The 27,429-nt window shown below is 50.7% G+C and overlaps 4 protein-coding genes across 7 annotated transcripts in view; 2 read left to right on the top strand and 2 right to left on the bottom strand.

Moving 5' to 3' along the window:
* MTF1 (metal regulatory transcription factor 1) overlaps positions 1-10,578 on the top strand; it is a 41,139-nt gene extending 30,561 nt beyond the window's left edge. The window contains exons 8-11 of one of the 2 annotated variants that reach the window (XM_032623841.1): positions 287-386; positions 1,117-1,712; positions 5,349-5,409; positions 6,778-10,578. In XM_032623841.1, the coding sequence (XP_032479732.1) occupies positions 287-386; positions 1,117-1,712; positions 5,349-5,409; positions 6,778-7,205 (1,185 nt within the window). In that variant the 3' untranslated portion in view covers positions 7,206-10,578. Of the gene's footprint in view, positions 1-286; positions 387-1,116; positions 1,713-5,345; positions 5,410-6,777 lie in introns of both variants that reach the window. The other variant, XM_032623833.1, reaches the window with a different exon arrangement.
* Positions 10,579-12,691: 2,113 nt separating this feature from the next.
* Positions 12,692-14,362, bottom strand: C1H1orf122 (chromosome 1 C1orf122 homolog). Its single transcript, XM_032623887.1, has 3 exons — positions 13,709-14,362; positions 13,416-13,617; positions 12,692-13,166 (listed from the first exon to the last, which is right to left on the bottom strand). The coding sequence occupies exons 1-3, from the start codon at positions 13,741-13,743 to the stop codon at positions 13,071-13,073; spliced, it is 333 nt and encodes a 110-aa protein (XP_032479778.1). The 5' UTR covers positions 13,744-14,362; the 3' UTR covers positions 12,692-13,070.
* Positions 13,873-17,867, top strand: YRDC (yrdC N6-threonylcarbamoyltransferase domain containing). Its single transcript, XM_032623877.1, has 5 exons — positions 13,873-14,360; positions 14,908-15,022; positions 15,145-15,264; positions 16,498-16,640; positions 16,942-17,867. Exons 1-5 carry the CDS (start codon positions 13,969-13,971, stop codon positions 17,009-17,011), a joined length of 840 nt encoding a protein of 279 aa, XP_032479768.1. The 5' UTR covers positions 13,873-13,968; the 3' UTR covers positions 17,012-17,867.
* A 139-nt stretch (positions 17,868-18,006) lies between these two features.
* Positions 18,007-24,582, bottom strand: MANEAL (mannosidase endo-alpha like). 3 transcript variants are annotated; one of them, XM_032623851.1, is made up of 4 exons: positions 23,965-24,582; positions 22,658-22,767; positions 21,266-21,342; positions 18,007-20,152 (listed from the first exon to the last, which is right to left on the bottom strand). In XM_032623851.1, the coding sequence occupies exons 1-4, from the start codon at positions 24,515-24,517 to the stop codon at positions 19,516-19,518; spliced, it is 1,377 nt and encodes a 458-aa protein (XP_032479742.1). In that variant the 5' UTR covers positions 24,518-24,582; the 3' UTR covers positions 18,007-19,515. The 3 variants fall into 3 exon arrangements, with proteins under 3 accessions (XP_032479742.1, XP_032479757.1, XP_032479749.1); XM_032623858.1 differs by having other exon boundaries at positions 19,716-19,875; positions 23,965-24,537; XM_032623866.1 differs by lacking the exons at positions 21,266-21,342; positions 23,965-24,582 and having other exon boundaries at positions 22,658-22,728.
* Positions 24,583-27,429: the final 2,847 nt, after the last annotated feature.

The raw sequence follows: 27,429 nt of genomic DNA, 5'->3' as shown, positions 1-27,429 counted from the left end.
CAAGCTTCAGTAGTTGTGGCACACAGTCTCAGTAGTTGTGGCGCACGGGTTCTAGAGCGCAGGCTCAGTAGTTGTGGCGCACAGGCTTAGTTGCTCCGCGGCATGTGGGATCTTCCTGGACCAGGGCTCGAACCCATGTCCCCTGCATTGGCAGTCGGATTCTTAACCACTGCGCCACCAGGGAAGCCCCAGAGATTATTCTAGTTCTGCTGCTCTGTGTGCTCTCGTGGTGAAGACCTGCTTTCGGATGGCGAGCCTTACACCTTTGTCTCTGTCTCTGACACAGGGCCAGAACACTTTCAGCACACTTTCACCAGCAATCATCTTTGAACCAATGTTCCAGAAGTCAGATGATCCAGCAATTCAGGAAGATCCTCAACAGACAGGTTTGTGATACAGACTCTCTTCCTGCCCAAATCTCTGCACTGGGAATGGGAATTCACACTTGTTGACACAGTGTAGATGTCAAGCACAGTGAAATATTTCAGTTCCTTTAATGAAGTGTACTTTCAGTGAGGGGTCAGAAAAGGATGGGCTTTTCAGTTCAATTCCATCTTTTTTCCCCCTACTTCCCTCATCAAGGGTCTACTTGAGGATCTACTTTTCCTGGACCCTCAAAAGAAGAGGGTCCCCTTTTCCAAAAGCTCTTGTTGGCTTTAAAAAGTGAGAGGAGTTGTGAGCTCTTTCTCCTGATGTGACACCTCCGTTCATGAGTGGGCAGGATCCACAAACCAAACTTCAGATGTGTAGATCAGATTGTGTTTGAATGAAAATCTGTCCGTGAAGCTTCACTTTCAGTAGTCAGAAAGTGTGTTCACTGATCATATGCCAAGAAAAGGATGTCTAAGCTCTTTTCCAGAAAAGCTGTAGGACACATTTTTTTACGGTTAGACCCATACTAGGTCTTCACGTTTAGAAAGTGAGGTTGATCGTGAAGCCTGGTGCTTTGAGCAGAGGGGTTGTTAAATGAAAAGCAGAAAGCCAGCCTGCCAGCCTTGGAGGAATCAACTGTAACAGACTTCAGCTGTCTTTGGTGTAGCCCATAATGACTGTGTTTTTGTGGCTCATATAAGTCTTGGAATATGTATATATATTTCTATTTCTTTTTCTTGCCAGCTGCCTTGATTGAAAACTTTAATGGTGATGCAGAGTCAGTCAGTGATGTTCCGCCATCCACAAGACATTCAGCATCTTTATCTCTTCCACTTATACTGCAGCCTGGCATCTCCGAGCCACCCCAGCCTCTACTACCAGCCTCAGCACCGTCTGCTCCTCTGCCTGCTCCCTCCCTAGGAACTGGTTCCCAGCAAGCTGCATTTGGCAACCCCCCTGCTCTCTTACAACCTCCAGAAGTGCCTGTTCCCCACAGCACACAGTTCGCTGCTAATCATCAAGAGTTTCTTCCGCACCCCCAGGCACCGCAGCCCATCGTGCCGGGACTTTCTGTTGTCGCTGGGGCTTTGGCGTCAGCAGCGGCAGTGGCGTCAGCCATGGCAGCACCGCCTCAACCACAGAGTACTACTGAGCCCCTGCCGGCCATGGTCCAGACTCTGCCCCTGGATGCCAACTCCGTCCTGACTAGTAATCCCACTATAACCATCACCCCGACTCCCAGCACGGCTCTCCTGCAGCCCAGCCTCGTCATGGGAGAACAGAACTTACAGTGGATACTGAATGGTGCCACCAGCTCACCACACACCCAAGAACAAATTGTAAGTATTATGTGGAAATGGATCCCGTGGGGTGAAGTGTATTTCCATGGGTGACATGTTCAGAGGCTTTTACTTCAAAAAGGAAAATGGCTGTCACATCCACCCTGAAACATGTCATTCTAACACTTAGTCATTTCCCCATAATCAAGTATAAACCCAGGAATGCTGCAGTCAGTACCTGCAGTGGAGGGGTCGGGGCAGAGAAACAGCCTTCAAGTTTACCTGGATATTTCAGCTGTGGTCTAATCCTGTCAGCTAGGACAGGGGAGCCTGAGAACATTTCAGGAAAGCGGGTTTTTATCCAAGGCAGAGTCCAGACTGGGATGAGGGACTGATGTGACCCCATCAGATGGAAGCAGACAGCAGTAGCCAAGTCAGAGAAGTGATCTGTGCTCCCGGAGCAAACCGTAGTGCCATTTTCTACCAAAGTGTTGGTCTTGATGACTAAGGAAATGACTTGGTCGTTCAATTGAATATATTTTGAGGGCCTGCTATTTATCAGATACCACACAGGATACTCTTGGGGATATGGAAAAGTGAAAAAACCACGATCTCTTTTTCATAAAAACCTATATTCTAGTTAAAAAGGCTAAAATCCCTAAAAGAAAGTTAACACTACCAGTAGGTAAAGTGTCAAATAAAAATAATGGTAATAAAAAATAACAATAGCTGTAATTTATTGGGCCCTTACTAATGTGTATAGGCTTAGTGTGCTAACTAAGCACTTTTTAAAATCGAGGGTCTAACGTGCCAGTCATTACCTTAGGTACCTTATTTTTAGATTATGGTTCTTTTAGGTTTTATTGAACAGGTAGGACAGAGAATTTCCATACACTTCCTGCTCCCTGCCCCCGCCAGCCTAGTTTTTCCCTTTTACTAACATCTTGCATCAGTGTGGTACATTTGTTGTAATTGGTGAATTAATATCGATGCATTACTATTAACTAAAGTTCATAGCTTACCTTAGGGTTCACTCTTGGTATAGTATGGTTCTGTGGGTTTTGACAAATGCATGATGTCATATATCTACCATTACAGTATCCAGAATAGCTTCACCACCCTAAAAGTCTCCTCTGCTTCACTTCTTCATCCCATCTCCCTCTCCCCCTCTCCCTAAGCAGCCACTGATCTTTTTATTGTCTCTATATGTCTGTATCTCTAGATGTCACTCACCATGCTAAGTACTTTTTAATGATTTAATCACCACAGGCCTAGGAAGTAGGTAATGATTTTACCAGTGCAGAGCTGAGGCCCAGAGAAGTTAATTGACTAGCCCAAGGTCACACAGCTTACAAGTGGCACAGCTTACAGACAGACCATTCCCAGAGCCCATGCTCTTGACTGCTACATCGTGCTGCCAGATGAGGGGTTTAGAGACTAAAGGCTTGTTAGTTGGGCATACAGGTCAGGTGAGCCTTGAAGTATGAGTAGGATTTAGATGGATAAAAGGATATACTAAGTGGGAGAAAGTCTGGGTGGATGTATGATGCAATCAAACAAACTGGAAAGGTAGGTTAGAGCTAAATAGTGAGTACTCAAATTCCATAAATGGGGTGGGTGCCAACCACCTCTGCAGGCAGCCTAGTTCCAGTCTCAGGTGGCCAGAGTCACTGGAAGGGTCTTTTCGGCATTATGACCCAATCAATCTGCCTCCATGTATTTGGGTTTTCTGGTTGGTACTGTTGTTTTCATTATTCAAAATTATTTTCAGGGACTTCCCCGGCGGTCCAGTGGTGAAGACTCCGTGCTTCCGCTGCAGGGGGCGCGGGTTCAGTCCCTGGTCGGGGAGCTAAGATCCCGCATGCTGTGCGGCGAGGCCAAAAAAAAAACGAAAGAAAATTATTTTCATTATTTTTATTGTTCATATATTTGCTGATGGCTATGTACAGAAAGTGATCGTACTTTCTCATTTATGATAGTGGTATTTTTTTCTTTTTTCTTCCAGTTTTATTGAGATATAATTGACATACAGCAGTGTGTAAGTTTAAGGTGTACAGCACAATGACACAAGTTTTGTGAGCATCCATCATCTCATACAGACACAGAATTAAAGAAATAGAAAAAAATGTGTGTGTGTGATGAGAACTTTTAGGATTTACTCTTCTAACAACTTTCATATTAACCTACAGCAGTGTTAATTATGTTTATCACATTGCTCATTACATCCCTAGTATTTCTTTATCTTATAACTGGAAATTTGGATCTTTCGACTGCCCTCATCCAATTCCCCCTCTCCCCACCCTACCCCTGCCTCTGCTAACCACATATCTGATCTCTTTTTCAATGAATTTGTTTGTTTGTTTTGAAGTATGATTGACCTACCTCTGTTAGTTCCTGCTACACGACATAGTGATATTTCTGTGCATTTCAAAATGATCACCACGTTAAGTCTAGTTACGATATGTCACCCTCCTAAGATCTACATACTTATTGACTGTATTCCCCGCGCTGTACATTTCCTACCCATGACTCATTTATTTTGCAACTGGGTTTTTGCACTTCTTACTCTGCTTCACCTGTTTCCCTCCTCCCCTCTGGCAACCACATGCCTCCATGTAGTTTCTAATCTTCTTTTCCTGGGTCTGCCCTGGGGAACTGCATGGAACAGCTCATTCCTTTTCCACCCAATTCATTTTCATGTATTTAAGCATGGGTCTCATTTCTCCATCATTATTTTATAGTGTCCTCTCCTATAACTTAGCCAGAGGCTTTCACGTTCCTCCTAGACTCATCTTAGAGGCACTTTTTGTTCCTTGAAAGGATGAAAGATAAAGCCCTTCTTAATATAAGACTTGAAGAAAGCAGAAACCCTATAGCCAGTTGAATCGGAAGTGTAATAAAGTGAGGGGTGATTTCTGGGCATGACCCGATAGTCCTACTTGGTAATCATATAAATAGCTAGTGTTTGCTGAATGCTCACGGTGTGCCCCGGGCTCCACACACATCATCTCATTTCATCCTTTTGGGGGCCTTTGGGAGAGTCTTTGGTTGGCGTCCCTGTTTTTACAGATGAGGAAACTGCGACTCTAAGAGGTTAAATTACTTGCGTGACCTCAACAACTAAGTGGCCGAGCTTGGACTTGAATCCATGTGTGACTGAGTCCAGGGCCTACCCTGAGCACGTGACCCATGCAGCTTACAGCACACTGCCCAGGGCCTTCACAGGAGGTCTTCTGCCTGTGAGAGGGAGTCTTAGCCTGTTCTTAGCATGCAGCTTAGTCCTTGAGGGGAAAAAAGAACTTTCCAGTCTCATGGAAGTATTGGGGGCTGGCAGGGAGTGGAGGGCTTAGAGGGGAAGCTAGCCCTGGGGCTCCGTCTGAGAAGACCATCCACGTGAGAAAAGCAACCTTGGAGGAGCCTTTGGGTGCACAGAACCTACTGGATTAGGCAGCTGGGAGACAGCCAAGGAGTAGGGAGAGGACAAAGCCGGCTACATTTTCAGCACTGAATGTCAAACAGTGCAGTGACCTCATGTCAGAGCACAAACAAAAACATCGCTCAGTACAAAAATCCCTGAACACGGAGGGGTTTCTGTCCTCTTGGATGACCATTACAACTGGGGAGGCTTTAGGCCCTTGGAGATCTGCCATATCTGAGTAGCCATAAATGTGATTTTTTTTTTTTTTTTTCCAGCAGCAAGCATCTAAAGTTGAGAAGGTGTACTTTACCACGGCAGTACCAGTAGCCAGTAGCACAGGTATGAGATTCTGTGTTAGCTTTAAAAGGATGGCAACTCTCTGGGCCCCTTGAGGCACAGTTAGTTAATTGTTGCTTTGCCCGGGATTCAGACATTTTTTAAATTAAATTGATCACATTTGTATTATTAGAGTATTTAATATTCTTACAACTATTGAAAGTTACTGGACTTATAGCATAAATACCACATTTAACATTCTTTAACTAGTAATGGTTCTTTCCCTTTCAGAGATAGCCTTTAGGGAATTCCCTGGTGGTCCAGTGGTTAGGACTCTGTGCTTCCACTGCAGGGGGCCTGGGATCCATCGCTGGCCGGGGATCTAAGATCCTGCAAGCCACACTGCACGGCCAAAAAAATAAAATAATAAAAAAAACAGATACAGGCTTTAATGTAGCCAGAAAAAAGTGTGCATCACAGTTAATGCTAAAGAGAGCAGCTGTTAATTCACTGGACTCTTCTAATTACAGTAATGAAGAAACAGCATCTGGGTCAGAGACTCTTATAGGGCTAAAGGGTCCTTTCTCTCAAGCTCTTTGTTTTATAGATTAAGAAACTCAGGCCCTGAAAGGTTAAATGAGTCCCCCAAATTCATAAGTGAGTTTGTGGCAAAGCCAAAGCACTGGTTCTTGGGCCTCCTGACTCCCTCCTATTCTGTTCTCTTAGCCCCTTGGTCTCTAGCTCTTCTGAGACACACAAAGCCTGTGTGAATTCAGAGTGTGCATCTGTACAGCACACACACGCAAAAGAGAAGGGATGCGCGTGCGCAAGGCTGGCCGTGTGTCTGAGGCGGGGCTGCGAAGGCGCGCGGGGTGTCCCAAAGGAGGTCGGAGCCTCTGGGGCAGGCGGGACCAAATGGCCCGGTACAGTGTGGAATAGCTCTGCACACAGCAGCTCCCCTTGGGCCAGCCCTGAGGCACAAACGTGCGCAAACACTGCCTGGAGACGCTAGGAGAGGAGGGCGGTGAGCTGGGTGCTCAGAAGTAAGAGTAAGTTCTCCAGAAGAGTTTAGGGAGGAAGAAGAGCCCCTGAGCCCAGAGCTATGAAGAACGTGCAGGAAAAGGGAGGCATCCACCGTGGCTGGCGTGGAGGGTGCCTGCGAGAGGGGCCGGAAATGAAGCTGGAAATACAGGGTGCATCTAGATGGTGTGTGGCTTTTCTGTCTTGGAGGGGATGGGGAGTGTCAGAGCCTTCTTAACTTGAGGAGGAACGTGGTCCAGTTTAAAGCAGAACCAACCCTGGAGCATGGCACGGCATCCACCCTTTCCGTCGTTCCCGCCTCCGTGGTGCTGAGCTAGTCCTACACCCTTCTGTCCTTCTTGCCCTTGCCCTGCGGCTACTTGAAGAGCAGTCTTTCTCGCCCTCTCGCAGGGAGCGCAGTACAGCAGATTGGCCTCAGCGTCCCTGTGATCATCATCAAACAAGAGGAGGCCTGTCAGTGTCAGTGTGCGTGCCGGGACTCCGCCAAGGAGCGGGCGGCCGGCAGGAGGAAGGGCTGTCCTTCCCCTCCCGCTCCAGCGCTGAGCGCCCAGCCTCCTGATGAGCCCAGCCTGAAGCTACCACCGCAGACTTTTTCCCCGCCCCCGATCCCCCTGTCGTCCTCCGCCGCCTCCTCTTCCTGTGAGCGAAGCAGACAAGCAGTGACTCCTTCAGACCCTCAGACAGAAACGTTACGTGCCATGGATATGTCAGAGTTTCTGTCCCTCCAGAACCTGGACACGCCGTCTAATCTGATTCCCATTGAAGCACTACTGCAGGAGGAGGAGGAGATGGGCCTGACCAGCAGCTTCTCCAAGTGAAAGGCCTGGCCGGATGTGCTCACCTCTGGGAACAGAGGCCGAACAGGAGGCAGAAGGTGCGATGCCTACCATCGTGGGGTCAGCAGTGTGAAGGAGGAAGAAATCCTTGTTTGAAATCCTCACCTTTCAGACATAATTTTCTTTATTCATATCCCAGGAGCATCCATTTTTAAGGAACTGATCTTTGGAGAAAAACAGACAAAAACGGAACAAAACAAAAAAAAAGCTAAGTTATAAATGAACTGTTGGCTGCACTGTATGTCACTTTCGCTTATTGTCATGTGAACTTGGAAATTAAGGTTACTCGTATGCATAAAGATTCTGAACGAAAGGGTGTGGTTTCCATCAATCTGATGCTGCCCATCACTTGCACTGGGGTCTTTGTAGTCCGGGCAGTAGCGTTCAGTGTGTCGGGTGTTGCCGCTCCTGTGTCTTTTGAGTCTGAGGCTGAACCTTGCTTGGAAGGCCAGACCCTCACTCCATCAGAGAGGGAAGTGGCAAAGGCAGGTCAGACAGCCGTGAGCGGCACAGGGATCACGTGAGACGGTTTCATTGTCTGCGCTTGGTGTTGGTGGAGCTCAGGGTGACTATGGCAGGTGTCATCCTGCAGCCCAAAGGGGCAGCTGAAAGCCTGGCCCGAGGCCGTGGGGACGGTCCGCTTCCGCAGGGACCCCAGGCAAGTTGTTGACTGCTCTCTGTCCATGACACATGTGCAGAACAGGCTCTAGTGATGTGATCACAGTCTTTGCCTTCGGGTTCTCTCTTTCTCCGTTGGTTGCCAGGGCTTGCAGATCACAGTGAACTTTTCTCGGGGAACATCCCTGCGTTGTCCTAGAGTGGACATGTGGTTTATGGCCAGTCGCTGGCTGGTGGTCTGCCTTCCTTGAAGGGCATCTTCTTCCTCAGAGCAGAAGAGCTGCATTTTGCCGATCAGAAGGTGCAGCTTTACAGGAGTTCTGTTCAGGTGGCGTGTCATCGGCAGGCCGGGTGTCCTGGTTCCGGGTTCCAGCCAGGCCTTTGGTTGCCCCTCCCATCTCCGCCTCTCACCCCTCTGGATTTTGCATACAGCCTAGTACAGTGCAAAGAAGGATGTGACTTGCTCAGCTTAGTCATATGATTTCTAAACAAAAAACAAAAAAAGAAAAAAAAAAAAACACAAAGCGATGATCTTCTACTCAGGGTAAAACAAAAAAATTCCCCTTCCACCAAAAAGCCTGAAATGTTGCAATAAGTTATCTCATTTGGAATGTTGCATTAAGTTGTATTATAGGAAAAAAATTTTTTTTGATTTGTGTATAGAATTATATCCATTTCTCTGCCTTTGGCTCTGAGTCAGTCATTGCCTCTTAAAATAAAACATAAAATACAATCCATACTAAAATGGAAAGTTTCTCTTAACTGCCTATGTCAGTGTAGTCATGAGTGCTCCCCCCACTCACTGAGCTCAGAAACTAGGCATGGCCCAATGTCAAGACTGGGCCTCTGCCTCCCAAGGGCCCCTTCCCTGCCTTGAGCGAGGGGCAGGGTGCCACAAACAGGGCTGCCCTTCTGAGTCAACGATGTCGGGCAGAAAGCAGCCGTAACTTGCCTTCCTTTTGCAGTCCCTAAGGTGGAGAGATCTGTCACTCTCCTGTTCTCTGCGCCATTACTCAGGGCCAGCCAAGACAGTATCCAGAGCAGATCATCTGCCTGGGAGCCAGAGGCCCTGCCTTTAACAGGATGTTCAGGGGCAGATTTGGAGAAGAGGGCAGTCAGTGGTGGTAAATGTTACTGCCATGAGGAGAAATGGGCTTATCTACAGGCAGCTGGTGGTTTCTCATTGCAGGAGTCTAGTCACGAGAATCGGGGTTTTTTTGACCCTCTGCACTCTCCTGTCCAAAAGGCTGGTGGGTTCTGGCGGCCACTGGCCTCAGCAGAAGTTGATAAGGCAGGAGGAACCTTCTGTTACCGCAGTGGTTCATCTTCCTGGAAAACCAGCTGCTGAGCATGGGTTGTTCTTGGCCGTCTCCGGGCCTTGCACCCATAGGAAGGTTTGCGGTAGGACCCTGGCTGTTTTCTCCACACCTTCCGAGATAGAGAGCAGCATGTGGGTCCCAAATGACCTCCCCACGTGCCCGTCCTAGGCTCACTTGAGATTCGGTTCCCTGGGAGCTGAGGTGGAAAGCAGGAGCCTAGGGAAGGCCGTCGGAAGTGCCGTGGTTGAAATATTGCTTCCCTCCGGCCGGCCCGGGCTGTGCTTGTGTTGGGGGTCCACCCAGGTCAGTGGCTTTTCTGCTCCAAAGATCAGGGGTGATGAAGAAACTGTGTTTGGGCTGACAGATTTTCCTAGTTGAAGTATCTGCCTTTTGAGGGTACTAGAGATTACAAGGGGGACCATCAGATCCAATCAGCTTTTGAAAACATCAAGAATGTGCTTAAAATGCTAGTGAGTGGTTGTGAAGAGTACGTTTACTCCACAGGATAGGCAGTCTCTCCTTTCCTTCTTCTTCTAGCACTCTTCCCCGCCCCTGTCCCTTCTATCAGCCTGGCCCCTAGTGTCAAGGATCTTGGAGAAGAGAGGGCGCTGGCTAAAGTGGAGCCACAAAGAGCCTTCACGGAGAGTGGTTTTCAAACCCACGAATGAACCTAGGGTGAGGCTAGGGAAGGTGTGCAGACTTCAGGTAAAATCACGCCTTTTTTCTTCCCATGGTAACCTTAATCATTTTCACCCTGTAGATTGAGACTTCCAGCTCCCACTAGCATCTCCAGTTATACTGCCCCTTTACAGAATGCTAGTCAGCCTAGGGAATTGTGGAGTTCACGGGCCTGGCAGGTGGCAGGAAACTTTGGCTGGCACCGCCAAACTGCCTTAGGGAATTTGGTCCTTCCCAGGCAGGTGGGTGAGGCATTGAGGGAAAGTGGCCCTGCCTTTCCTGGCAGTATGGCCAACTTCGTGGGGGTATCACTAGTTTGATGACAGGAATTGGTGTCATTCATTGAATTCCACCCCTACCCCTCCGCCCTCGCAGAAGGAGATCATGGTACAAAGTCCAGGAGGGGCTTAAGGTGTGAAGGCTTCTCTGGGCAGAAGCAAGGGACTTCTCTTCACCACCTCTGGGAGAGTCAGTAGATTGGAGAGTTTACTTTCAGGGTCAAGGCAGCGGACTGATGGGGATAACGGGTGGGTGGGTTTTCCTGAGAGACTTCGTATAATGTGCTGAATGTGTCCAGAGGGACAAGTTTGCAGAACCTCATATTGGTATATTAAAGAAATAATAAAAAAGCACTTTACGTTATTTTATCTTTAACCCAATTGCTGCAATTTCTTTCGTGTGTGTGTGTGTATACACACACACACACACACACACACACACACACACACACACATACTTTCCACAAAGTTTTATTTTTTGCTCAGAAAAAAAGTTAAATTGAGGTGTGAAAAGAAAAGCACTTACCTTGGTGCAATATGTGTAGCTTGATGGTGGTTGTCCCATGTGGCCCTGGCCTGGCTGCGTTTTTCCACTCCATCAGCCCTGTGCCGTGAGGCTGTCCATAGGGAAACACTATTATGCATTCTCAGCAACTGCTCAATCTATGCAAGCCTTCCCTGTGTGCCCAAGGGCGCCCCCTCAGGCTCTCTGAAGAACTGCTGCGGGTCCTGTTCTCTGCTGTTGAGGCCCTTTTTCATCACTTCTTCTTGGTCCCTTGCCATCTTTTCCCCCTTCTTCACCATTACAAAGTGATGCCTGAAAGGAAGAAACTGGTTGTTCCTAGGTAGACACCTGGCACCTTCTAGACTTTTATATTTGTAATCACGTTCATTGTCCTTAATCCTAAAGACTTCTCCAGAGTCACTGAAACCATTGATTTGTGGAACTGCAGCAGTATTGCTAACGAGTTTACAATTTTCCTATACCACCAATCAGAAATATGTTTGGGGAAGGTTGTGGCAGTCGTGGGTGGGGCCGGAGGGGGGCGGGGACAACATGAGCCATTTCCATACTGCTCCCTCTACCGCCCCTGTTGGCTCTTTAAGCAAAAGCCTCCAGCCCTCATTGAATCCAGTAGACAATTAACAATAAGCTGTTAATAATCTGCTTTATCAACTTTCTTCCTTGACCCTCACTCCCCTCTCCCCCTCCCCATTTTATCTCCAATTCTCAGGCTACTGAAGAACTGAGTTTTAAAATATACTTCAGTCAAAGCAGAAAGATTTCCATAGATCCAATATGCAAATGGTTCTGCTGTGACATAGATCCGAAATTGACCATTCCTAAATATTGGGGAGGGAGAGGCAACAAAACTGAATCATGCGTATTTCTGATTGGTAGTCAGTTTAGCCCGTTTCCTCTGGCATACGTTGGGGGCGAGGCTAGAGAAAGGGTCCCCTGTCTCTTCTCACACCCTTTGGGGAAGCTGATGATCACTGTTTGGGCATTTCTCATTGTTACTCCTGTTCAAGAGAGGGCTTCTCAGTCTGCACTGAGAAATGCAAATTAAACTGGATCTTTATGTCTGTGTGTACATAGTAAAAGCTTTTTTTTACTGGAAGCAAAGTTTAAAACCACACACTGCCCTTTTGGTGGTGTGCCTGCTGGGCCCCAAATTGGGTGATGATGTCGTGTCACTTTCTCAGCTCAATGCAGGTTCTACTTTTTCTTCCGGGGAAATTTTTCATAAAACCTTTTTTTTTTTTTTTTTTTCACCAAAACCCAGGGGTGTTTTCTGCAATATTCTTATTATCCTTATACTGGTGCCAAGTCAGAGAGGCCTCTCTTGCCCTTTTCCCCCGTGTCCTCAGGCCTCCCCAGGGCGCTCTTTGACTCAACAGTCTACATCCTTTGTTGTGTTTTGGAGAATGTGCGGGTGGGGAGGGGTCAGAGTTCAAGGTAGCTGTTCTCTTTCCCCGTAAACTCCTAGTCCCTGTTTGGGGAAGGTGGCTGGAAACAGGTTTTTGCTGACTCTCTGGCTCAGATCTTCTGGCCAGGAGAAGCAAGACCCACGAGAGCCTTCTTTTTTTTGACACACACTAGTCATTGGCCAGAGGTCTTGGTTAAATCCCAAATAGTTTTATTTGGATTATGTAAAAGCCTATCAAATTTATTTAAGTGTGAAACATGGGAACAACAGACTTCCACTGAGCGATATGAAAACGTTACAGGTTCAGTACTTCCAAAGGAAGAAACCTCCAAACCCAAAAAAGAATAAATATGAATTTGTATTTTTGAAGAATGTGAAATAATGGTGTTTGCTTAATTGCTCATTTTGTATAAACTTAATATTGTACTTTAAAATATCTGCTAAGAAGTGAAAATTTAACTTTTTGGAATTGAAAAAGCAATATTAAATACTAATGAAATCCTAATTAAATGCTTATTTAAATCTGGTAGTATCTGTGGTATTTCTTCCCAACCCTACCCATGGTTGACAATTTTCAACCACTTCACCCCTCCCCAGCCATCAGAGTTTTAGAGAGGGGACAGAAAGGAAAGGTCGGTCACCAGGAGAGTCTGCAGGTTTCCTTTTAATCAAGGCTCTGCTAAAAGTGTTCTGTGGGGCTAGGAGCCCCCAAAGCATGAAATGGACATGTAACACGACCTGGATCCCCCAAAGCAGGCCAAACCACTCTGGCGAGCACTGCTGGTCTGCCCAAATCTGGGTAATCAGACGGTATTCGTTGGCTACATTTCAGAGCTCAGCACTGCCTTCAGCCAGGATGAAGTGGGAGTGAACCCAGCTGCTAGCAGAGCTGCCACCCCGGCTGAGAGCCAAGTACCAGCCACTGCCAGTGAAGACTGGCCCCTTTATTGAAAGGGAGTTGTTCACAGTCCAGCTACCAGCCCTGGGGAGGGAGAGAAGTCAGGGCGCCCGGCTCGGGGATGGTCAGGGCTCCATAGCTCCATCGCCGGCATCCTTTGGAAAGCCACCTCTGGCGGAGACAGCTGTCTGGGAGGGTGCTCCAGGTTTGGCTGAGACGTTCTGATTGGAACAGAAGAAAGAAAAAAAAAGTGAGGCTGGGAGGAAAGGCCTTCGATTAGGCCCTGCAAGAGATGGCCACTTGGCATCTGGATAGCACTTAACTTTTTCAAAGCCTCTCGCCCAACTGAAAGGCAGTGGGGGATAAAGCGGTGGGGACACTCTTCCACCCTCCAGGGGAAGCCAGAACTTAGCAAGTGCGGCCAGTGGGCAGTCCCCACCTCCCAGGCCCAGCCCGGGGTGGGCACTGACCCCGCCACCAGCCGGCTCCGGGCGCCGGCGGCCCAGCTGCCGCAGCATCTCCTCGCAGGCGGCGATGGTGTCCAGGAGCTGCCGCTGCCGCTGCTCCACCGCATCCAGCAGCTGCTGGGCGCGCTCATCCCGGGGCGGCTGCGGGGGTGGCCTCCCGCCGAGCCCCAGCCCCGCCTTCCCACGGTCCACGCCGGCAGCCTCCCTGCCCGGGAGAGAGCGAGACAGACGGTCAGGGCCGGCGCTTGCGCGGGGTCAGAGCCCCTTTCCCCCCGCCCCAACGGGCCCCCTCTCACCCCCGTGACCAGTCTGAGCCCGGGCCCCATTCCATCTCCGCCTGCGCGGCCCGACCACCGCCCCCCTTTCGGCCGCCCCCCCTCCCCAGCCCTGCGCTAAGGCTCCGCAAAGCTGCGCCCCGCCCCGTCCCCACCGGTCTCCTTCAATCCTCCTGGGGGTCGCGGTCCCTTTAAGTTGCCCAGCACGGTGGTGGGGCGGAGCCTCCCAGACCGGAAGATGACTGGGCGCGTCACTTCCTCCCGGAAGCAGGCCTGGGCGGATGTCTCCGGCGGGTCCGTGCACGGGGCTGAGGGCCGCGGTGGCTGCCAGCATAGGGTTGAGCGAGGGGCCGGCGGGCTCCGCCCGGAGCGGCCGCCTTCTCCGTCCGCCGAGCCCCGCTCCGGCGGCGCCGGGGGCCCGGCTGTTCCGGCTCCCGGGGAGCGGGGCCGTGCGGGCCGCAAACCCGGAGCGCGCCGGCTGGACCGAGGCGCTGCGGGCCGCCGTGGCCGAGCTGCGCGCCGGCGCCGTGGTGGCCGTCCCCACCGATACGCTGTACGGCCTGGCCTGCTCGGCGAGCTGCTCGGAGGCACTGGGCGTCGTGTACCGCGTCAAGGGCCGCAGCGAGACCAAGCCGCTGGCCGTGTGCCTGGGCCGCGTGGCCGACGTCTACAGGTGAGGACGCCCCGACCCGGCCCTGTTGGGGGCGGCACCGCGGGAGGGGTTTCCGGTGACAGGCTTGGGAGACTGAGGCGCGGAGAGCGGGAGGGGCTTGTCCAGGCTCACCCGGGAATCCGGAACTGGAAACGTGTATGGAGCGCTTAGCGTCTGCCAGGCCTTGAACGAGATGGGGGGCGCAGCGATGAACGAGGCAGGCGGGGTCCCTATTCTTCTGGCGTTTTTGTGATAATGGGCGGGGGGTGGGCACGCCCACGGTTTAAGAGAAAAGGGGGGGACCACGGTAGCTTAAGTTAGTAGGGAGTGCTTTGAAGAAAGTAAAACGTGGAGCGTGAAAGCGGTGCAGCTGTTGTAGCCTGCGGGTCCAAGCCTGGGGCGGTCCTCTGGAGCCCTGCTTTCTGCTCAAGCTCTTGGGGGTGAACAGGGAAGACAGGCGGATCCCATTGTAGTCCCTCGGGTCACCTTTCCTAAGTCTGCCTAGAGTCTGGAATAGGACCAGCGGTGCCTTTCATTTGGTTGGATTTGTGTCCCCTCTGTTTCCCAGGTACTGCCGTGTGAGAGTACCTGAGGGGCTCCTGAACGACCTGCTGCCAGGACCAGTGACCCTGGTGATGGAACGCTCGGAGGAGCTCAACAAGGACCTGAACCCCTTCACTCCTGTGAGTCAGATTTTCTCTTGTGTCCCCAGACTTCCGCCGTTTGGCTTTCACTAGGATCCAGGCCAGAGCCATCTCCCACCCCTTCAACCTTCCTGATGATCCCCTTTCTCTTTGCCTCATAGCTTGTAGGCATCCGGATTCCTGACCACGCCTTCATGCAGGACTTGGCCCAGGTGTTTGGGGGACCGCTTGCGCTCACCAGCGCCAACCTCAGCTCCCAGACCAGCTCTCTGAATGTTGAGGTGAGTTACCCAGTCCTCCCCCCGGAAATGTCACCAGGCCACAGTTTCCTCTGAACCAGAGGGGCTGATGGTTCACTGGAATTGCCTGGCAGGGGAGCTGCCCTTTTGGTCTGACGGTGGGAAGTCTGCCTAGGTGGCCGGGGTGGGGGAATACAGAATGATCTCGGAAAAGGTTTATTTTAAAGTTTGAGAGGCGAGGGGGAGAATTGGTGTTGTTTTCCTGCTGTCTTTTTAACAGTAAGAGACATCATAAGTACATGTTTTTCTCATTCTGTTGGGATAGCAGTCGTTGGAGAACACAGTTGGGTGATAAATCTTTACAACTTACTGTAAAGAAAGTTAAGACTCTGAAAAGTTAAATCACTTATCCCAGGGACTCCTGGTCCTGTTCTCTTACCTCTGTCACAAGCCAGGTCAAAGAAGGGATCACCCACGGGAATTCCCTGGCCATCCAGTGGTTAGGATTCCGCGCTTTCATTGCCGAGGGCCCAGGTTCAATCCCTAGTCGGGGAACTAAGATCCTGGAAGCCGCACAGTGTGGCCAAAAAAAAAAAAAAAAAAAAAAAGACAGGAAGGATCGTCCTAATCCTGTCTCGGCTGAGTAGCTTAGAACAAATGAGGACACAAGGAAATTTGACTGAGCATACTTCTTTTCTCCTTTCTGGTCTTAAATGCAGACCATAGCAAAGTGATTTTACTTTCATAGTAAAGTGTTTCCATGCCCAGACGTAGAGAGTGGGTTCAGGGGCTTTGGAAAGTGAGATCCCAGCACCCCTTCTTATTCTCAGGCTTTACTTGATCCTGGTGGCTATATCCTAGGCATTGGTGATGGGGATTCTTACCTTTTTGGCAAGCAGCTTACCTATCCAGCACAGTAACTGGTGTTTATGATCCCCCATCGCAAATTCCCAGGCCTAACTGCCACTGCAGTGCCTTCATGTGGGGTGAGGGTGGAGAGTGGTGCTCTGGCTCAGGTAACAATTCAGGCCACAGTTCTGAGGGGGAACTCCTTTCCATAGCCCAAGGATTGAGTGCCAATGGCGTGCAGTTGCAGAGTCCCCCCCATCTCTCCTGCCCTGATCCAGAGTTTAAATGAGGTTCCTTACCCTGCTTAGAGGAAGATGCCTGCTGGTTTAGAGCTGTGTGATCTCTGTCTTAGGTGCCCTGTGTGCGGTATGACATCATTGCAGATGCCAGAGGTGGTGTCCATGCTCTTCCTCTCCCTCTTCTCAGGAATTTCAGGACCTCTGGCCTCGCTTGTCCTTGGTCATTGATGGGGGACCAATTGGGGACGACCAGAGCCCTGAGTGTCGACTAGGCTCAACTGTGGTTGACTTGTCTGTGCCTGGAGAGTTTGGCATCATTCGTCCGGGTTGGTGAGTCTCTTTGCTGTGGCACAGGGATAGGATTTGAGGGAGGTTGGGAGATGCAAACAAAAAAAGGTGGTCACTCCTGTCTTGCCCTGAGGGGAGCGGGCAGGTTTGGAGATGTGGTGGGTGGAGTGGAACTCAGTTTGCTAGTGTTCGCTGGCTTTTTCAGGATTCAAAAGGATTCATCAAGGGTTTGATGAACAGAGCATAGTATGATCGAAGAGTTTAGAGGTCCCTGATCTCCAGAATCTGGTGGGCTCGGGGCTTTGAGAAGTCAAACCCTAACTGTCCTCCATTTCCTCCCCAGTGCCCTAGAAAGTACTTCGGCCATCCTCCAGAAGTATGGGCTGCTCCCCTTACGTGGATCCTGCTTGTGAAACTCCGGAGGAGGGAGGGCCCAAGGACTGGTGCTGGACACTATGTGTCCGACTGCTGGTGGCTGGCAAGGCCTCATTGGCAGAGGCCGCTGGGGCTACAGTGTTACTAGTCTGACCTTTTAAGGCAAAGTTTCTTTCTGAACACTACAGACCAGGCCTCAGAAGCTGCTGGCTAAGCCTCACACCTGGTTGGGGAGGTTATATTTATTTATAATTTCATATATGAGCCAAAAGCTGAATAGAGGTTTTAAGAGTATTCCGAGGATGGCCTTGTTCTGATAAGTTTTTTCTTTTTTTGATCTTTGAAAAATAAATAACAGATTTGGAATCTAGTGAGAGCTTCTCTGGTGGGTAGTGGCACTTAAGGTCCAAATCAACTAACACATTGGTTGGTGCTTTTCAAAAGTCTCAAGTGACCAAGTGCATGAGTTTTATGCTTCTGAAGCTGGAACCAGTTTGGGATAAAAATAAAAACTGTAGAGCCATCGACCAAACACTGCTTCCTCTGAACCAGGGGGCTGGTTCTTTGCTGTAATTGCCTGGCGGAGAGTCACCATTTTGGTCTAATGGTGGGAAGTAAGCTCAGCTGGCACAGGGGTTGGGGGTGGGGTCCAAATTAAGGAATATTGGAAAATAAATCTCTACTGTCCTGTCCAGCCACTTTTTTCTTATTTATTCGTAATACAAATTATAATGAATTATACCTGCAACACCTTTATTTAAATGCAGTGTCTACTCAGCAGCCTTTATCTTTATTCATATGTATACAAGTGTTAAAAACATACTTACTGTTGGGCATTTGAACTTTGTTTTTTCTTTAATAGAAAAAATGCTGTTAAACATCTTTGTGAAGGTTTTATTTTCCTTCTTTTGAATTATTTCCTTGGGGTAGGATTACTGGGTCCAAGTGTATGGCCATTTTCTTGGCTCTAGATAGAGGTTAGCCTTCAAAAGAACTGAATCAAGTTGCATTGCCATCAGCAGTGTGTGAGAATTACTGCCCCTGCCCCCCGGGTCTGGCCATACTTTTACTACTTTTAAAAATATGCATATGTGAACTGAAGCCTCAGTGTCACTCCCTTGTAAATTATTCCAGGTCATCATCTAGCCCTTTTCACCTGTCCCTGCCTGCCTTGGTTTCCTCAACTGAGTCACAGCAAGGGGACCAGGCCTGCCCCATCCGTTGGTGGGATTTAGTACCTGTTAACCTAACTAGAGCTGGGAGTCCTTGTGACCAGTAGGGCTCACGTCCTCCCCTCTCCCCTCACACCCCAGTTCTCAGAACTAGGATTCAGTCTGAGCCCATAAACTTCTTAATACTGTCGTTTCCAATGCACATATTTTCAAGTAGATCCTAAGAATTTTGCCAAGAGGGTATCCCAGGGCCTGCTTTGAGGGTCCCTGCAATTAGCATATTTGTTTATTTGTAAATAAGCACTGGTTTGTTAAATATTCCCTCTAGAAATCTTGTTGAAACTCATTTCTTAAGCAAACTCGACTCTTCGTTGTGCTAACACTGTAGCCAGCCCATCCCATGTGTCAATTTGTCACAGAATCTGAGGAGTTAAGAGTTTGTGGTCCTGAAGGGATCAAAAGGAAAGCTGATTTGAGAATAGGAACAACAAGTCATTTTTAATACAAATCACAGTCGCACTGAAAATGGCTCTAGTGAGTGGGCCTCATTCAGTTCAGGCAGCTAAAGGGAGGGGGGTGTCCTAGTCCTCCCCCTGGAGCTAAATGTTTACCTAGGAAAACGGAGGCTCTGGAGCGCAGAGGTATTTTCGAGGAAAAAGAACTGAACTCCCAGCACTGGGCAAAACAGCAAAAAGGAAAAACTTATAGCTGTGCTTAGGCACTAGCTACAAGGCCACACCAAATTAGGAAAACAGGCTCCTGTAAGCTTCGGAAGACAGGAGCCATTCCTGGTCAAGTTTTCCCCCAGCACCTGGCACGCGGTAAGGTGCTCGCAGAGTACGTGTTGAATGAACGTGTGAATGCTCAGGATTATTTCCTGATAACTGGGTTCGGGAATCTACTGGGAAGAGCTTAAACTGAGAATGTTCCCTTTTAGAAAGTCTTAAATGTGGTTCCCTAACTTGGGGAAGACAGGTGACGTGGGAAGGAGGCCTGGAGAGGACGCAGGTTGGCAGAGAGCAGGGTGCACGCTAGCCCAGAGCCCTGACACCCTTCTAAGACCAGTGACTTGGCGACTCCAGAACACGAACCAGCTGAGTTCCAAGCTAGAAGGGCTTGTCTTAAGTGTTCTGACTGAGGATGTGGAGCTGCCTTGGGCTAAGCCCAGCCACCGGCCAGCCCCTGGGGTTCCCTCTCTGGAACACCACCTAGTTTCCTGTCCCTGCAGGGCACTCTGGCACCCACCTGCCTCAGAAGCACTCAGCCGCTGACTTGGGAGCGAGTGCCCACAACCTCAGCCGAGCCCCACGTGGTGACATCTTCCAGTGAGGCTGGGACGTCAGCACCTCCCGCCCCTGCCTGCAGGCCCCTCACATCAGCCACTGCTCCTTCTCTTTGATGAAGTGCTCCGCCCAGCGGCGCGTCAGCTCTAGGTACAGGCTGGGCTGGTGAGGCAGGTAGTCCAGATACAGCCGAGTCGGCGTCTTCTTGGGAATGGCCTTCTCGATCTGGGTGCCCTCGTGCCACTCGTTGAAGGAGGTGATGGAGACGATCTCGGGCCTCACGGTCAGGGCTGCCTGCAGGGCCGTCTCATAGTACTTGCCGTTGACCCTGTTCCGCGTACTGTGGTTGTTCCAGGGCCGGATGCTGGTGTCAATGTAGCCGGGCCCCACGCTGGGAATGAACATGAGGTTGTTGGCATCGCAAAAGTTCTTCACAGCTTTCCAGTTCTGATGGGAGGAGCCGAAGGAGAAACCATTGGAGGCAAAGTAGGTGTACATGCCATCAAATCCGGCGGCCAGGATGTCATGGGTGTGGCCCTCCTCCACCAGCAGCGCTATGAAGACCCCATCGTAGGGGGTGTTGCGGATTGAGTGGGGCCCGTTCGGTGTCAGGAGGTGGGCCCAGGCCTCAGGGGATGTCAGGTAGGAGTCATAGATATAAAAGAGTGGGAGGCTCTTACCCATGCTGTTCTTATAGCGGTAAAATGCACCATGGGAGCCATACCTGAGGAGCAGGAGGAAGAAAAGGCTGAGCCAGCAGCCTAAGAGAAAAGAAGCCAGCACAGCCGGAGGGCTGGCCACGAGTGAGATCTTTCCTGATGTCCAAGCACGATTTTGAATCCAGTTGGACTCCACAGTTGGACTCATCATGCCTCTAAGCAAGAACCCAGTTCCCTCCCACCCTTCCCCGAGCCTTGTCATTCCTCTGTTTAAGCCTCACTTCCCTGCCCCAGGCCGAGCCACCACCATCTTCTATCTGGACTGCACCGACAGCCACCTAACTGGTCTCCAGGCTCCCACTTCCACCTCCCTATAACCCAGTCTCTTTTTAAAGCATAAATCAGATCTGACTGCTCCTTACTGAGACCAGCAAGGCCCCACCTACTTGATCTGGCCCTGCCCACCGCCATTCCTGCTATTACCCCGTCTGTCGCTTCACTCCGGCTACACTGGCTTCCGTCAAGCTTGTCCCATCAGACGGCCTTTGGATCTGACAGCCCTCTGCCTGGAGTTTTCTGCCTGCCCCAGATCTCTGCAGAGCTGACTCTTCCTTTAGGCGCTGGCTTACATGTCACCTCAGAGAAGCTCACTGGACCACCCATTCTGAAGTTGTTTCTTGGGCACACTCTTAACACCCTGCTTTATTCTCTTATTACTTCTTCATAGTATGGATCGCCATTTGATCTGTCATCTATAACCACTATCTGCTCACTGCACACCCGCCCGAGGATGTAAACTTTGGTAGCCCTACCCACTGCTGTACAACTGGGACGTAGGACAGACGGTGCCTCGACACCTGAAGGCACTCAATAAATATTTTTTGAATGAATGATATATGCAAGCCATTTGCAAGCCACTTTCCACATATATTAGCTCATGTTAACTCTCACAAGACTCAAAGGTTAAGAGGACTGCCAGTCTCTGATCACAGAACGGAGGCCGCAGAACCAGGATTCAAACCCAGGTTGCCGTCTCCAAGCCCAGTACTCTTTTACTCTTTTTAGATGCTGGGGACACGGGCATTCTGCCCTTTTGTCTCTTGACCTGCGCCTCCAAGCCTTCTAGCCCTACCCCCATTTAGATCCCCACCAAAATCCAGGTCCCAGAGCAGCCTTACGTGTCAATGATATACTTGATGTTGTCATGCAGAGTGATGTCATCTCGGCCCTTGTAGGGTTGGATGTGGAAGGCCACCTGCCACAAACAGGAGATATTGGTCAGGTGAGTATCTGTCCAGAGGCCACAAGCCATAAGGCTCGTGCTTCAACTACGGGTTGGAGAAGAGGCTGAGTTCAGGAGAGGCCTGGCAGTCACGGGCACAGTGTAAATAAAAGCAACCACTGCCCTCAGGGCCCGAAAAACAGGGGTGAGTTTTCCCACCTCCCACAGCAGGGCCTCTGGGAATCATTCTGATGGGCTGTTGCAGGCTGGCCAATAGGTTTCAACTTATGGGCCAGCTCCCAGTGGTTGGCACTAGCTGCCTGAAACTGTGGGAAGACGTGTCCATAGGAAAACGTGCCATGATCTGTTTAATGTGCCAGTGATGGGCTCAGGAACAGCAGTGGGGCTCGTTTTCATCGTTTTTCTTCTTTTGCCACACACAGGTAAGGGCAGTGACTTACTTGATTGGTAAAAGTAACTGGCCAGCTCCATCCTTCCTCTTGAAAGAGCCTGCCTGATGAGAGCACGTGTTGTGCTTTACTCCTTGAGGCCCAGCACTGCCTCCCCCTAGGGAGTTGAGGCTGGAGTTCAGTCTGTGGGCCTATTTGGCCCTTGCCTGCCCTCTCTCCAGGATCAGGGTCTCCAACCTAACCTCTATCACCGTGATATTAATTTAGTCTCCCATTTATCCTATATTTTTCCCAAAAATTTTTTTCAGAACTCAAAAAATAAGAGTGACATAGGCACCTAGAGAAATGGTACAGATGAACCGGTTTGCAGGGCAGAAATAGAGACACAGATGTAGAGAACAAACGTATGGACACCAAGGGGGGAAAGTGGCGGGGTGGTGGTGGTGGGATGAATTGGGAGATTGGGATTGACATATATACACTAATATGTATCAAATAGATAACTGGGCTTCCCTGGTGGCGCAGTGGTTGAGAGTCCGCCTGCCGATGCAGGGGACACGGGTTCGTGCCCCGGTCCGGGAAGATCCCCACATGCCGTGGAGCAGCTGGGCCCGTGAGCCATGGCCGCTGAGCCTGCGCGTCTGGAGCCTGTGCTCCGCGACGGGAGAGGCCACAACAGTGAGAGGCCCGCGTACCACACACACAAAAAAAAAAGATAACTAAGAAGAACCTGCTCTATAAAAAATAAAATAAAATTCAAAAAAAAAAGTGACATAGGCATTATTTATTAGACCCCTACCCCCAACACCACACTTGCTACGTATTTGTATACCTGGGCTAACGCCAAGAACTTTGGTAGAGGCACTATCCCTGTGGGCGGAGGAGGGGACATCTCCAGAATCAGCCAGAGAGCATTTGACATCTTCTTGGAGACTCACCTGGATGTTGTACTGATGGGCAGTGTCCAGAATGGCGGGCACCAGGTCATCTGAGGGTTCCCCATTATCATCAGCCATGCCAGGTGGGTACCAGGACAGGACCAGGACGCCTGAGACACAACACAGAGGCTACTTCAGAGACACACAGTACCCCACAACAGAGAATTCCTTCCTCACAAACCATCTCCAACTGCAGAATGGTTTCTGAATGAAACCTTGAGGGAGACTCCTGCCAGGTTCTCTTCTTGCAGATCAGATCCCTGAGCTGTGAGTCCTGGAGCTGTCCACGCTCTCGGTGCTGAAGCTCAGTGACTGCAGGAACCCTAACGTGCCAGGCCAGGAAGGAGCCTGGAGCCTCGGCAGCCTCTGGCCTGCATTAGCAAGTAGTTAAACAAAGGGAAACGGGTGGACAATGACACACCCACCTGGAAGGCACAGTCCTGTCTCTGGGGGAGAGGAGCACCTCTGAGGTCCCTCAGGGAGAGGAGCCCTGAGCAGAGGTCATTTTACCCTTCCCGTGGGAAATAACATTTGTCTCAACTGTCTGCCCCTCTAGATGGTAGAATCTTGAGGGATGGCCTCTGTGCTATTTATCTGTGAATACTTCCCACCACTGTCTCTGGCATTCGATTTTCCCACCACACATTAACCATTTCCAGAGAAATTGAAATGTACTGTAAAATCCAGCAGAATTCAGTGACAAAATCTGAAATAAGTCAGCTTCCCCACCCCAGCCTGCCTACAGGGGGGCTTCTTTTCAAGCAGAGTACTTGAAAAGCTCCCAGGCCCCTTACAGCAAATAGAGCAGGGTCCATCATACAACGTGGGCAAACTTTCCTTTCTGCAACCAGCAAACTCAGGAAAGGCTGCTGCCCTACCCTGTGCCTAGTGTGAAAGCAGAGGCCATCCCAGGCACTACTGCTCTGAACCCCACACTCCTGCGGGGCCAGGGCACCCAGGCCTCACTTAACCCAAACCGAGAAGCCCAATAGACTGCCCTCCTCTACTCGCTCTCCCTACCTGGGACAGCCCTGGTGCAAACGCCTTCCACTGGCCCTCCCAGCAGCTCTGCTCTAGGAAAGGGCCCTGGAATGGTAGGGGGTCAGAAGGCAGAGGTGGAGGAGTCTGAAAACTAGGAGATGGGGGCGGGGCCTCCTGGTGAGCATGGGATGAGAGTTCTAGAAGAGAAGAGGTAGAAGCCAGGCTGAGTGGAACCAACGGCCCCGTGATAGGAGCAGTGGAAGTTGGGGTGTGGGAACGAAGAAAGGCGAGGCTGGGGGCCCAGCGACGGGGAAGGGGGAGCTCACCGATGGCGGCTTCCTTCAGCTGGGTCATGTGCTCCCGCAGCACGTCGGGGTCCCGGGAGCTGTAGGGCCCCAGCTCCGGGTAGAAGCTGGAGCCCAAGTCTTCGGGGGGGCTGTGGCGGCCGCGGGGGTAGCTGGCCGAGATCTTGGGGTCCCAGTGCGGCACCATGACGTGGTCCCAGTGAATGTAGTGGCCCTCGCGCCGCGGGCTCCCGTACCACGAGTAGTAGAAGGCGTGCAGGTCCGAGTAGACGCGCAGACTCTGCCCGGGGGCGGGCTCGGCCTCCGCTGGGGCCGGGCCCGGGGAGCTGCCCGGGCCCGTGGTGCGGGGCGGAGGCGGCGGCGGCGGCGGCGGCGCGGCGGGGGCGGCCGGGGCCCGGGCGGCCGGCGCGGGGCCCCCTTCGGGGCGTCGCTCAAAGGGCGCCAGCTCCAGGCCGGGGCCCAGGGCCGGGAGTCCGTCCGGAGCCTTGAGCGTGCGCAGGCCCATGAGAGTGCCGAAAGCGAAGAGCAGCACCAAGAACAGCGCGATGCAGGCGCGGCGCCGCCGCCGGGCCATGGCGGCCCCCGCGCTCTCCGCGTCCCGCCCGGCTACCTCCCGGCGCGCCGCGCCATGGCTGCCCGCCCGGCTCCCGCGCGTCGCGCAGCCCGCGCGCGTCCCAGGGAGACGGCGACTCCGAGCGCCGAGCGCGGCGTGGGCGGCTCCCTGCCTCTCCCCCGCAGTGCGGGCGGGCCCGGCACACAGAGAGTGCAGGCGGCGCAGACCAACTGGTCGCGAGCCGCGGGGGGAGTGGACGGGGAGAGCTACGAGATCCCGGGCCAAAGGAGCAGGGGCCAAAGTCAAGGCGCGTGGCTCGCGGAGGATCTGTCGCCTTTCAGCCTGGGGCAGCGGCGAGGGAGCCCGCTGGGGGAAAGGGAATGCCCTCCTCCCGCAACCCAGGAGAAGGTCCAAGCGGTGGCGCTGGAGGGCGTGGGAGCATAGGGCAGGGTGGGGAAGAAAGCAGTGTCTGTGGCTGTCCCTCTCTCCAACGACCTCCTTCCCCGTTAGGAGTCAGACACTACAGACACTGGCTAGAGTGGGAGGATGAGGGAGACCGTGACTTGCGCAAGGTCACATGGACTGGGCCTAAGTCCAAGGATCAGGACTGTCTCCTCGCCAGAGCTCTTGTCACTGTCCAGCCTGCCTGCTCTCGGGCCAGTTGTCCCAAGCTCTCTGTCCTTGGACAACCTCCTATAGTCAGTGAGGACTAAATAAGATGGCTACCATGAAGCAGTTTTTACGGGGCCTAACAAAATTAGCACTCAACACTTGCTCGAAGTTCCTTCTGGACTCTGAGCTCCAGAGAGCCGGCACTGGGTCACCTTTACCTTTTTTGATTCCAAGAGCTTGGAGAACAGGATGTGACACTCAGTGCCCAGGGTTGCTTGTGGAGTGAATAACAGACTCTGATGTGATATTCTAGGGACAATGTTAAGCTTTTCACTCAACACTGATTAAGTTCCTACTCTGCGTTACTCATTATTTGACTCATTAAGAAAAAGTTTTGTTTATCGTCTGCCTCCTTCTCTGGTCCATGAAGACAACAATTCTGTTTCATCAGCCACTATATCTGCAGTGTCTAAAACAGGGCTTGGCACACTGGTAGGCGCCAGATTCTCATTTCTTAAGTAAATGAATTGTCGGAAACTCAGGAAGAGGAGCAATGTGGGAAATGTGGGTAGGTTTGGAGCCCAGGAAAGTACATTCAGGAGAATTCATGGGAGTGTCGACGAAAAATTAACCAGTCGATCTAAGACAGAAATGGAAAATATTATTCGAGCCATATTTGAGGATTATAACCTGGGAAGAGCATCTCAGAAAGCTCTGAGAGCTGTTCCGCCCATTAAAAGTCAAGGCAGAGTTATATAAGTTTTTTTGAGACAGAGGGCTGTACATTAAATGACGTATTACTGACAGTTTACATAATCCAGATCAAAGCCCCATGTGATCCCTTAGCAAGAAGGAATGTTATCCAAATGCTGGAGGAAGTGAGGAGAACCCTACTAGCACTGTTGGTGGGAATGTAAATTGGTGCAGCCACTATGGAAAACAGTATGGAGGTTCCTTAAAAAAACTGAAAATAGAACTACCATATTATCCTACAATCCCACTCCTGGGCATATATCTGGAGAAAACTCTAATTCGAAAAGACACGTGCACCCCAATGTTCACAGCAGCATTATTTACAATAGTCAAGACATGGAAGCAACCTAAATGTCCATTGACAGATGAATGGATAAAGAAGATGTGGTGTATATAGAAAACAGAATACTACCCAGCCATAAAAGAGATTGAAAAATGCCATTTGCAGCCACATGGTTGGACCTAGAGATTATCCTACTAAGTGAGGTAAGTCAGACAGAGAAAGACACATACCATATGATATCACTTATATGTGGAATCTAAAATATGATACAAATGAACTTATTTACAAAACAGAAACAGACTCACAGACATAGAAAACAAACTTATGGTTACCAAAGGGAGTAGCAGATAAATTAGGAGTTTGGGATTAGCAGGTACAAACTACTATATATAAAATAGATAAACAACAGGTCCTAGTGTATAGCACAGGGAACTATATTCAATATCCTGAAATAAACCATAGTGGAAAAGAATTTTTAAAAATAAGAATGTTATCTTTAAGGAGTTGTCTTATTGATGCTAGGAGAATGTTGCTCTTTATAGTTGAGCAGGTATTTCTGCTGATGGGGAAGATTTGGTCGATGCACGAAACAGTTATACAATGCACAGTGTGGGGGGAGAGGAGGCCAAAGGGCACATAATTTTTTTTTTTTTTTTTTTGGTACGCGAGCCTCTTACTGTTGTTGCCTCTCCCGTTGCGGAGCACAGGCTCCAGACGCGCAGGCTCAGTGGCCATGGCTCACGGGCCCAGCCGCTCTGCGGCATGTGGGATCTTCCTGGACCGGGGCACGAACCCGTGTCCCCTGCATCGGCAGACGGACTCTCAACCACTGCGCCACCAGGGAAATCCATGAAATTTTTTATGTTTAAATTTTTCTGGTCTTGCCATAAAATATGAATTTTATTTCACAGCATTAAGTGTGAATTAATATTGGAGAAATGGAAATCAAAACTACAATGAGAGGGGCTTCCCTGGTGGCGTAGTGGTTGAGAGTCCGCCTGCCAATGCAGGGGACAAGGGTTCGTGCCCCGGTCCAGGAAGATCCCACATGCTGTGGAGCAACTAAGCCCATGCGCCACAACTACTGAGCTTGTGCTTTAGAGCCCGAGAGCCACAACTACTGAAGCCCGCGTGCCACAACTACTGAGCTCGTGCGCCTAAAGCCTGTGCTCCGCAACAAGAGAAGCCACCGCAGTGAGAAGCCTACGCACCACAACGAAGAGTAGCCCCCACTCGCAGCAACTAGAGAAAGCCGACGTGCAGCAACAAAGACCCAATGCAGCCA

The sequence above is a fragment of the Phocoena sinus genome, chromosome 1 (genome assembly GCF_008692025.1).
Source record: "Phocoena sinus isolate mPhoSin1 chromosome 1, mPhoSin1.pri, whole genome shotgun sequence".
NCBI lineage: Eukaryota > Metazoa > Chordata > Mammalia > Artiodactyla > Phocoenidae > Phocoena > Phocoena sinus.
Note: the sequence above shows the minus strand (reverse complement) of the source record. Positions and strands in the feature narration are given on the sequence as shown.